The 12,275-nt window shown below is 37.4% G+C and overlaps 1 protein-coding gene across 5 annotated transcripts in view; it reads left to right on the top strand.

Annotated features, from left to right (window-relative positions):
• NARS2 (asparaginyl-tRNA synthetase 2, mitochondrial) overlaps positions 1-12,275 on the top strand; it is a 212,050-nt gene that overhangs the window by 172,861 nt on the left and 26,914 nt on the right. For 3 of the 5 annotated variants that reach the window (XM_023558513.2, XM_064288755.1, XM_003418535.4), the window contains 2 exons: positions 1,876-1,973; positions 8,740-8,766. In XM_023558513.2, the coding sequence (XP_023414281.1) occupies positions 1,876-1,973; positions 8,740-8,766 (125 nt within the window). Of the gene's footprint in view, positions 1-1,875; positions 1,974-8,739; positions 8,767-9,016; positions 12,059-12,275 lie in introns of those variants that run through there. The other 2 variants (XM_010598175.3, XM_064288754.1) reach the window with 2 other exon arrangements.

Raw genomic sequence — 12,275 nt, 5'->3', positions numbered from 1 at the left:
CTGTTGTGCTCCCTATCAGGGCAGTCATCGGTTGTGGCCGGGCACCATCTAGTTCTTCTGGTCTCAGGATGATGTAAGTCTCTGGTTCATGTGGCCCTTTCTGTCTCTTGGGCTTGTAGTTATCGTGTGACCTTGGTGTTCTTCATTCTCCTTTGCTCCAGGTGGGTTGAGACCAATTGATGCATCTTAGATGGCCGCTTGTTAGCATTTAAGACCCCAGACGCCACATTTCAAAGTGGGATGCAGAATGTTTTCATAATAGAATTATTTTGCCAATTGACTTAGAAGTCCCCTGAAACCATGTTCCCCAAACCCCCGCCCTTGCTCCGCTGACCTTTGAAGCATTCAAAAATAAACATTTTTTAAAAATTAAGTATTAACAGTAGTTGAAGAAGCAGCGCTGGTGGCACAATGGTTAAACACTCAGCTGCTAGCTGAAAGGCTGGCAGTTTGAACCCACCAGCTGCTCTGTGAGAGAAAGATGTGGCAGTCTGCTTCCGTGAAGGTTACAGCCTTGGAATCGCTGTGAGGCAGTTCTGCTCTGTCCTATGGGGTCACTATGGGTTAGAATCAACTCAACAGCAGTGGACTTGGTTTTGGTTAGTAATTGAAGAAATTCGAATTAAAATATCAAGCTAGTGTTTTCCCCTATTGAAGGTTTTTTGTTTTCCTGTGACAAAAGTATAATACATCTTTTTTGTAGAAAATAAGAAAATACAAGTAAGAGGAAGAAAGCAATTTTTTTTAATTTAGTTTGTTGTTTTTGAGAATATACACAGCAAAACATACACCAATTCATAGTGGCAACACAGTTAACATTTCATTATGTATATGGCAGTCTTTTTTCTATCCGTGTCTAAAATTAGTCTCCTTTGGGGTACTCTTAATTTATTTATTATAAATTATGCTGTAATAAGGATCCTGTGTGTTAATCTTTTTTTGCATCTATGATTATTTTGTTAGGACTAGTTCCTAGAATTGGTATTGCTGAGTAAAAGCATATTGCGTTTGTAAGGCTTTTGATTATCTCTTACAAAGTTGTTGACCAGAAGGTTGTATCAGGTGTATGAGAGTATTGGTTTTTCCATTCTCTTATCTGTATTGTTGATGTTGTCTTCTTATCTTTGCAGTCTTGATAACTCCAAGATGATATCTTGTTTTAATTTCTACTTTTTTGATTAATAATCAGAGCATATTTTACATGTCCTAACAAAATACTGCAAATTAAAGAAAAATCTGTATTCCAACATCGTCGTTACCACATTGTTTGTAAGAGCTAAAACAGAAATGCACATACACCTAAATGTTCAACAAAAAGAGAGCAACAAAATAAACTATGATACTTCTCAATAATTAACTGTGCAACCATTAAAACATTTAAGGGTGTGAAGTGATATTACTGACAGAGGAAAAGTATTTATTGGATAAGACTAGGTAGGACAATTAGAATGGTAAATTTTATATGTTACTTCATGTCTACCATATAAAAAAGGAAGTATGCCAGAATGTAATTGCTTTTGCGTGGTGATGGGTGATTTTTTTAAATTTCGCAATGTTTAGTACTTCGTGTATTTTTATAATTAGTATTTATATCAGTTTTTTGAAGAGGACACATTTTTGTTATGTAGGCCATAGAAATGGTACAAGAGGGGAGAGGAAATTGTCCACCTTTAATTAAAAAAACAAAAAAAAATTTATGCTGAAGATAATGTTAAACATTTGGTATTGAACAGCAAGAACACATTAAGTAAACAATTGATTCTGGTAACCAGTTAAATATTTGTCAAAATGTTAAAAGTTCCACTTGCTCGAGAAGCTATTGTTGGAATCACACTGAAAATGTAACATTGTTTGTGGCTTTCTTTTCCTTTTTAGGTTGCTGCTGTTGATCTCCTGGTCCCAGGAGTTGGGGAGCTCTTTGGAGGAAGCCTCAGAGAGGAACGGTACCATTTCTTAGAGCAGCAACTGGCTAGGTATTGGTCAGACCTAAAAAAAAAAATATATACTATTTAGAAATTAGGGATGACACACTCAACGGTAGTCATGGCAAAGCAACAGAGAAAAGCTCATGGGCTTTGGAACCTGACAGACTTGAAGCTCAGATTCTTTGTGACCCTGAGCAAGTTATTACTTAACTTCTCTAAGTTTCCCTTCTCAAAGACTGGAACTGTTAAAGGAAACAAGGCTACAAAAATATTTGCTCAAGAAAATTTGCACATATTTCTCCCTATGGACAGTTGCTTTCTAAAAAAAAAAATTAATAATAGAAGGAGAAAGGGGATTTCCCTTTATACCTAGTCCCTTATTTTTGTCTTCTCTGTGCTCTTTTTTAATTTACTCTCAAATTATGATTGGCAGTCTTCTACAGGGACAAAAAGAAAGACAGACTCTGAACCAGGGAGAGGGTAAAGATGGGAAAGAAAGCTAGTAAAAAAAATCTCAGTTAACATTTAGAATAAACAGGTTTCCTTTCTTCAAGTTCTCTACTACCTAAGGGTCTTGATATAGCTATTTGAGTAACTTTATTTCAACTCACTGTTCGTGACCTGGGAAATAAATCCATAAACACATAGAAAATGTTTTGGAGATGGGATGTAGGGAATCATGTTTCTAATTGAACTACCACTCCTGTATCTGCACAGTCGGCCAACAAACCACAATGACTTCCTAAACTAACCAAGCTTGTAAACCTCTGTTTTCCATGATATTCACTTGTGCTGTGCCAGACTTCAAAAAAAAAAAAAAAAAGACTTGCTCATGTCTGTAGGCTTAATCCTTCTCTCCAGATAATACTGAGTTTAACAGAAACCTGGAAAAGCTATGATAGTTTGAACATATCCTGTTAAGTTAGCCATGTGTATGGCCTCCTTTTCCTAGTGGAGAAGTACTTAAATAGTTGATGCTTTTCCAAGATCCCAACCTACAAATTGGGTAACTTGATTTTGTAATCTCAATCATTTAAATTGCTCTACTGGTTAGGATCCAGTTACACTACTCACTCCTTATTCCTACCATAGTGTTAAAAAAAAACAAGCCAAACCAAACTCATTGCCATCAAGTCGATTCCGACTCATAGTGGCCCTATGGGACAGAGTAGGACCACCCCATACAGCTTCCAAGGAGCACCTGGCGGATTTGAACTGCTGAACTTTTGGTTAGCAGCCGTAGCTCTTAACCACTACGCTACCAGGGTTTCCATAGTGTTAAAAAATCCTCGGAAAATTGTGGAATTGAAGCGAAGGTCAGACTCTTTAGGTAGAAAGAATCTGAGAATTCTCTGAGTGTTTTAAAAAGGACACGTGGCACAGTACCTCATCTGTTGAAAGATTAATTGATTTGTTTTCTTTGCTTGCTTCCTTCCTTCCTTCAGGAAACCTTTCCTCATAACATATTAAATGTTTACCTAGTATCTGATACTAGCCAAATTTATCTCTCCTAATAAATGGATACATATGTTTCTGTGTTTGAGGAATCTGTGTTTGACCTCTGTTACTTTTGTCTGTATTTTTGTATATTTGAATTTTTCTGAGTTCTGATCACTTCATATATACAGTGATCCCAAATTCTTTTATAATAAAATGGCTGAAATTAGTTTTAATTAATAGCAAGAGCTTAAAACTTTATTACGGTTTCTGAAATTAGACAAGAACCAATTTGCAATCATATTGTGAAGGCAGCCGCAGAATCTGTATTATTATTTTAATGTTGTGAAGTGAAAGTTGTATTCTTGTTCTCTTATCTCCCAACAACCTTAAATAGTAATAATAGCACATTTGTTATTATTAATAATAGTCACAGAGCACTAAGCTCATCTCAGATGAACTCTTTCCTTTGGTCTCTGGCCCATATTTTCTCTCTATAGCATATATTGTCTATATCACTTATTTGATAATACCTTGGATTATTGACTGATTTACCATATAATAAAGTTTCAGCTCATCAACTATATTGCCTGTTACTTGAGGGCACGGGTAATGTTGTATACTTCTTTATAAAGAGCTCTTCGCACACAACCCAGAATAAATGTTTGATAGTATATTTATCTTGAAGGAGCCCAGGTAGCACAGTGGTTAAGTGCTCAGCTGCTAACTGAAAGGTCAATGGTTCAAATGCATCAGCTGTTCCACAGGGGAAAGATGTGACAGTCTGCTTCTGTAAAGATTTACAGCCTTGGATCAACCAACTTGACCTCGTAGACATATACAGAACACTCTACCCAACAGCAACCAAGTATACTTTATTCTTTTCTACTGCTCATGGAACATTCTCTAGAATAGACCACGTATTAGCTCATAAACCAAGCCTTAGCAGAATCCAAAACATTGAAATACTACAAAACATCTTCTCTGTCCATAAGGCCATAAAAGTGGAAATCAATAACAGGAAAAGCAGGGAAGAGAAATAAAACACTTGGAAACTGAACCATACCCTGCTCAAAAAAGACTGGATTATAGAAGTCATTAAGGATGGAATAAAGAAATTCAGAGAATCCAATGAGAATGAAAACACTACCTATCAGAACCTTTGGGACACAGCAAAAGCAGTGCTTAGAGGCCAATTTATATCAATAAATGCACACATCCAAAAAGAAGAAAGGGCCAAAATCAAAGAATTATCCCTACAACTTGAACAAATAGAGCAACAAAAGAAACCCACAGGCTCCAGAAGAAAACAAATAATAAAAATTAGAGCTGAACTAAATGAAATAGAAAACAGAAAAACAATTGAAAGAATTAACAAGACCAAAAGCTGGTTTTTTAAAAAAATCAACAAGATTGATAAACCACTGGCCAAACTGACAAAAGAAAAACAGGAGAAGAAGCAAATAACCCAAATAAGAAATGAGATGGGCAATACTACAACAGACCCAATTGAAATTAAAAGAATCATATCAGAGTACTATGAAAAACTATACTCAAACAAATTTGAAAACCTGGAAGAAATGGATGAATTCCTAGAAACACACTACCTACCTAAACTAACACAAACAGAGGTAGAACAATTAAATAGACCCATAACAAGAGAAGAGATTGAAATGGTAATCAAAAAACTCCAGACAAAAAAAAGCCCTGGTCCAAACGGCTTCACTGCAGAGTTCTACCAAACTTTCAGAGAAGAGTTAACACCACTACTACTAAAGGTATTTCAGAGCATAGGAAAGGACGGAATACTACCAAACTCATTCTATGAAGCCACCATATCCCTGATACCAAAACCAGGTAAAGACACCACAAGAAAAGAAAATTATAGACTTATATATCCCTCGTGAACGTAGATCCAAAAATCCTCAACAAATTCTAGCCAATGGAATTCAACAATATATCAAAAAAATAATTCATCATGACCAAGTGGGATTCATACCAGGTATGCAGGGATGGTTCAACATTAGAAAAACAATTAATCCACCACATAAATAAAAGACAAGAATCACATGATTTTATCAATTGATGCAGAAAAGGCATTTGACAAAGTTCAATGCCCCTTCATGATAAAAACTCTCAGCAAAATAGGAATAGAAGGAAAATTTCTCACCATAATAAAGACCATTTATACAAAGCCAACAGCCAGCATCACCCTAAATGGAGAGAGCCTGAAAACATTCCCATTGAGATCAGGAACCAGACAAGGATGCCCTTTGTCACTGCACTTATTCAACATTGTGCTGGAAGTCCTAGCCACAGCAGTTAGGCTAGATAAAGAAATAAAGGGCATCCAGATTGGCAAGGAAGAGGTAAAAATATCTCTATTTGCAGGTGACATGATCTTATACGCAGAAAACCCTAAGGAATCCTCAAGAAAACTACTGAAACTAATAGAAGAGTTCAGCAGAGTACTGGGATACAAGATAAACATACAAAAATCAGTTGGATTCCTCTACACCAACAAAGAGAACATCGAAGAGGAAATCACCAAATCAATGCCATTTACAGTAGCCCACAAGAAGATAAAATACTTGGGAATAAATCTTGCCAGAGATGTAAAAGACTTATACAAAGAAAACTACAGGACACTTCTACAAGAAACCAAAAGAGACCTACATAAGTGGAAGAACATACCTTGCTCGTGGATAGGAAGACTGAACATTATAAAAATGTCTATTCTACCAAAAGCGATTTGTACATTTAATGCAATTCTGATCCAAATCCCAAGAGCATTCTTTAATGAGATGGAGAAACAAATCACCAATTTCATATGGAAGGGAAAGAGGCCCCAGATAAGTAAGGCATTACTGAAAAAGAAGAACAAAGTGGGAGGCCTTACTTTACCTGATTTGAGAACCTATTATACCGCCACGGTAGTTAAAACAGCCTGGTACTGGTACAACAGCAGATACATGGACCAATGGAACTGAATTGAGAATCCAGACATAAATCCATCCACATATGAGCAGTTGATATTTGACAAAGGCCCCAAAACAGTTAAATAGGGAAAAGACAGTCTTTTTAACAAATGGTGCTGGCATAACTGGATATCCATCTGCAAAAAAGTGAAACAAGACCCATACTTCACGCCATGCACAAAAACTAACTCAAAATGGATCAAAGACCTAAATATAAAATCTAAAATGAAAAAGATCATTCAAGAAAAAATAGGGACAACGTTGGGGCCCTAATACATGGCGTAAACACTATACAAAACATTATAAAGAATGCAGAAGAAAAACTAGATAACTGGGAGCTCCTAAAAATCAAACACCTATGCTCATCCAAAGACTTCACCAAAAGAGTAAAAAGACTGCCTATAGACTGGGAAAAAGTTTTTAGCTATGACGTTTCTGATCAGCACCTGATCTCTAAAATCTACATGATACTGCAAAAAGACAAATAACCCAATTAAAAAATGGACAAAAGATATGAATAGACACTTCACTAAAGAAGACATTCAGGTAGCTAACAGATAAATGAGGAAATGTTCACAATCATTAGCCATTAGAGAAATGCAGATCAAAACTACAATGAGATTTCATCTCACTCCAACAAGGTTGGCATTAATCCAAAAAAACACAAAATAATAAATGTTGGAGAGGCTGTGGAGAGATTGGAACACTTATACACTGCTGGTGGGAATGTAAAATGGTACAACCACTTTGGAATTCGATTTGGTGCTCCCTTAAAAAGCTACAAATAGAACTACCATACGATCCAGCAGTCCCACTCCTTGGAATATATCCTAGAGAAATAAGAGCCTTTACACGAACAGATCTATGCACACCCATGTTTATGGCAGCACTGTTTACAATAGCAAAAAGATAGAAGCAACCAAGGGTGCCCATCAACGGATGAATGGATAAATAAATTATGGTATATTCACACAATGGAATTCTACGCATCGATAAAGAACAGTGAGGAGTCTGTGAAACATTTCATAATGTGGAGAAACCTGGAAGGCATTATGCTGAGTGAAATGAGTCAGTTGCAAAAGGGCAAATATTGTATAAGACCACTATTATAAGAACTTGAGAAATAGTTTAAACTGAGCAGAAAACATTCTTTTGTGGTTGTGAGGGGGGGAGGGAGGGAGGGCAGGAGGGGCACTCACTAATTAGATAGTAGATAAGAACTACTTTAGGTGAAGGGAAAGACAGCACACAATACAGGAGAGGTCAGCACAACTGGACTAAACCAAAAGCAAAGAAGTTTCCTGACTAAACTGAATGCTTCAAAGGCCAGCGTAGCAGGGCCAGGGGTCTGGAGACCATGGTTTCAGGGGACATCTAAGTCAATTGGCATAATAAAATCTATTAAGAAAACATTCTGCATCCCACTTTGGAGAGTGGCGTCTGGGGTCTTAAACGCTAGCACGCAGCCAGCTAAGATGCATCAATTAGTCTCAACCCACCTGAATCAAAGGAGAATGAAGAACACCAAGGACACAAGGCGATTACGAGCCCAAGAGACAGAAAGGGCCGCATGAACCAGAGACTACATCATCCTGAGACCAGAAGAACTAGATGGTGCATGGCTACAACCGATGACTGCCCTGACAGGGAACACAACAGAGAACTCCTGAGGGAGCAGGAGAGCATGCAGATCCCAGATTCTGATAATACCAGACTTAATTTTCCCAGACCTTCTGTTGGCCCAGGACAGGAACCATTCCCGAGGCCAACTCTTCAGGCATGGATTGGACTGGACAATGGGTTGGAGAGGGATGCTGGTGAGGACTGAGCTTCTTGGATCTGATGGACGCTTGAGACTGTGTTGGCATCTCCTGCCTGGAGGAGAAATGAGAGGGTGGAGGGGGTTAGAAGCTGGCGAAATAGACGCGAAAAGAGAGCGTGGAGAGAGAGCGCGGGCTGTCTCATTAGGGGAAGAGTAATTGGGAGTGCGTAGCAAGGTGTATATGGGTTTTTGTGTGAGAGACTGACTTGATTTGTAAACTTTCACTTAAAGCACAATAAAAATTATTTACAAAAAAAAAAAAAGATTTACAGCCTTAGAAAACCCTAAGGGGCAGTTCTACTCTGTCCTTTTTAGTCACTATGAATCAGAGTCAATTCAAGGGCAGTAGGTCGTTTGAGTTACCTCCTTCAAGGAGCCCTGGTGGCACAATAGTTAAGAGCTCGGCTGCCAACCAAATAGTCAGCAGTTCGAATCCACCAGCCACTCTTTGGAAACCATATGGGGCAGTTCTCCTTGGACCTACAGGGTCAATGCGAGATGGAATCTACTGGATGGCAGTGGGTTTTTGTATTTATCTTATTGCCATTCCCTGATTTTTTTTATTTTCTGTTTGCAGATTAGGACTGACAGAAGCCTACCAATGGTAAGAATGTAGCCCCTAATGATTCTTTTTCTAGCTGCTGATCTGAGTGATAAATAGAATAGTTTTTTCTGTATTTAGATTTTAACCACTCCAATTAATGATTGCCATTTATTTACTACTTGTTATTAAAAAAAAGAAAAAAAATTTTTTTTCTATATGCCACATAACTATGTTTTATGTATCTCATGTAATCAATACAACACCCTGTGAGTTAGGTACTGATGTTATCCCTGTTTTATTTTCACTCTAGGCCTAAAGCCTAGAGATGTTACCTAACTTAAGCAAGATTGACAGTTAGTATGGAGGTTGGTCTTGATCCCAGGTCTGTCTGAATTGAAAATCTTTATTGTTAACCATTATGCTTCAATTTCTCTATGTGTGAAATCAAGGGCTAAGGCCAAGTGATCCCTAAGATCTTCATCAAGTATAGAAATCTGAGCTGCCTCATGGAAGATCACCCTTCTGCATTCATATGTTCACTTAACCAAAGTTGTTCTGCCTTTCTTCCTGCAGATTTCCTCAAGTATGTTTCAGTATATTCAAAGTATTTATTTATGTTTCTGTAATAGCACTCTTTCAGGATCTTAATGTAACAATATCAACAATATTGTTAGTTCTTTTTCTGTTTGCAGGAGGAGGAAGGAGCATTACATTCTTGCCTTTTGGTAATGAAAGAGGTAGATTTCACAGTTGCAAAAGAGTTAAAGTTGAGTTCAAGTAATGACCTTTGAATGCCAGTCTTTACCAGTAAAAACCTTGGGCAGGATAATCTCTTTGAGTCTTAGTTTTCTTGGCTATAAAATAGAATAATAATAGCTAATTCACAGGGCTGTTTTGAGGATGAAGGGAAATGATGTAGGTTAAATATCTACATGAAATAGAAACACAATAAATGGTAATTTCATTTTTTCTTTACTTACTTTGTTCTGAGTCTTGTTACTAGGTAGATAAGCCTGATTGAGCTTATGTACTTCACCTCAGTTTTTGTCCATGAGATAATATTCACAATATGTAAAAACTAGCTAATAAAGAGCTAAATACAAATTTTAATTATTGGTTAAGCTTTTTTTTTTTTTCCTAGCCTGTATTAAATCATTTCAAAAGTATTCTTTCGCCGACTAAAGTTTTGGAACTCTTCAGGTTTCCAAATATATTTATTTGGATTTGCTTTCTTTTATATGGTAATCATAGTATTTTAAAGATAGAAGGAACCTTAGAAAGCTTCAAGTCTGTGATCTTTGCTAGTGTTCCACTGTGCTGTGGGTAGCCATCCCAGGTGTCTAAGAATTTACTTCTGGTTTCTACATGCCACATGCAAATAAAGCCTGTATCTAGTTCCACAAATTTCATAGAATTTCTTCTATAATCTGGCCACCCTAGAGTCAATTTATTAAGAACCACACCAAATACATATTCATTAGAAAATGTTTTTCTTAAAAGTGGGTTTTTTCCATCTATTGAAGTAAAGGCAAGAAGAACTAGCTACAAGCTGAATCCCTCTGCTGAACTGAGTTTGTAGACATTCCTGACAATGTTTTTTAACAAAGATGTATGAGAAATTTACAACCATATGAAGTTATTGCTGCAGAGTCAGCAGCCAGCTCAGGTCCTGCAGATGTTTGTGCCAGGTGGTTTGGTGTGTCCTTCATCTCATTTTGTCACTACATCAAAATATACCCTGTCCCCGTGCTTTCTAAATTTAAGGTTAATTCAACTACCAAACATTTCAGTTACTCAAGACTGTGTTCCTCCCATTATTCCTTACAGTTCTTACCAACTTGTGGTTTTATACTAGATATCCCTGTCATATTGATCTTTCACCTGCTTGCAACCCACAGGTTGCAATTCATTTTTTATTTTAGAAGGATAAGTACTTACTCTTAACTCCCTAAAATACCAATAAATATAACTGTTATTATTGCTAGCGGAGAAATAGGTGATAGGCACTTGTCTTGGTTATCTAGTGCTGCTATAACAGAAATACCACAAGTGGATGGCTTTAACAAACAAGTTTATTCTCTCACAGTCAAGAGGCTAGAAGTCCAAATTAAGGGCACTAGCTCCAGAGGAAGGCTTTCTGTCTCTGTCGGGTCTGGAGGAAGGTCCTTGTCGTCAATTTTCCCCTAGGTCTAGGAGTTTCTCAGCACAGAAACCCCGAGTCCAAAGGACTCAGTCCATTTCTGGCTCTTCCTTGGTGGTAGGAGTTAAACCCTGATCTCTGCTCGCTTATTTAACCTCTTTTATATGTCAAAAGAGATTGACTCAAGACACAGCCTAATCCTGTAGATTGTATCCTGCCCCATTAACATAACTACCTCTAATTCTGCCTTGTTAACATCTTAGAGGTTAGGATTTACAACGCGTAGAATAATTATATCAGATCACACAATGGAAGATAATTACATAATACTGAGAATCTTGGCCTAGCCAAGTTGACACATATTGGGGGATGAAATTCAATCCATAACAGTAGTCTTTATGCTTGAGGAGTCAAATGATTGCCAGCTTTGGCACTTAAGTCTCATTCTGGAGCTGGTTTTACAAATTCTTCAAGAATCCATAAGCTTATTTTAACCAATACTCTATAACTCAAGAATTCTCCCATAAATGACATAATAAAAATATTTATAGAGCCTTCTCCTGCTCTTCCCTTCCTAAAATAACTTTATCCCAGGCTGTTGCATTGGTGAGTTTGAATCATGCCTTTACCATTTTCTAATCATGCAATCTTAAGTTGAAAGTTACTTAACCTCTTTGAGACTGGTTTCATCATCTGTATAATGGGGGATAATGTGTTTCTCACCAGATGTCGGGGGACATCATATCCTCATTTCATCAGTTAATGCAAGTGAAGGAAACATATTCAAGAGTTAACGCAAATGGAAATCATCTAGCTCAGGTGTGATAAAACAAGTAGTGCTCAGTACGAATCAGTGTTCCGCAGACCTGTAGATCAGCGGTGCAGGCTAGTGGTCAGGCCATCCACTTAGGTTTATACACACGTACTCAGTGGGCCCTATAGCCCACCTGGGAATATGAATGTGCATGGAAGGACGGTAGAGGCTTCTAACCTTCCAGAGAAAAGACCCTGAAGACCTTCCAGTAGGCCTGAAGCAGAGAACTGAAAGTTTCTCCTCACTGTAGCACTCAAGAGTTGTGTTTGTTTTGTTTTGTTTTTTTTCTCTGGGCCTTCGAACAATAAGTCTTCACGTATTGAGCAACAGCTATATAGCAAGCTGGAGATACAAGATTGAGACACAGTACCTGCCCGTAGTATAGCTGACACTCTCATCTAGAGGAATTTTTCCTTTTTTTTTTTTTTGGTAGTGTATCAGGCAAAACTCTTAATTCTGCTTTATGTGTTGAACAATGTAGTTTTGGGTTAAAAAAAAAAAACTATCATTACCATACCAAGAAATGGAAAAGAAACACATTTGCAGGAAAACTATTAAAGGAATCTGTCACAAAGTTGGAAACCCTGGTGGCATAGTTGTTAAGTGCTACGGCTG

Source organism: Loxodonta africana, chromosome 7 (assembly GCF_030014295.1).
Source record: "Loxodonta africana isolate mLoxAfr1 chromosome 7, mLoxAfr1.hap2, whole genome shotgun sequence".
NCBI classification, from domain to species: Eukaryota; Metazoa; Chordata; class Mammalia; order Proboscidea; family Elephantidae; genus Loxodonta; species Loxodonta africana.
Note: the sequence above shows the minus strand (reverse complement) of the source record. Positions and strands in the feature narration are given on the sequence as shown.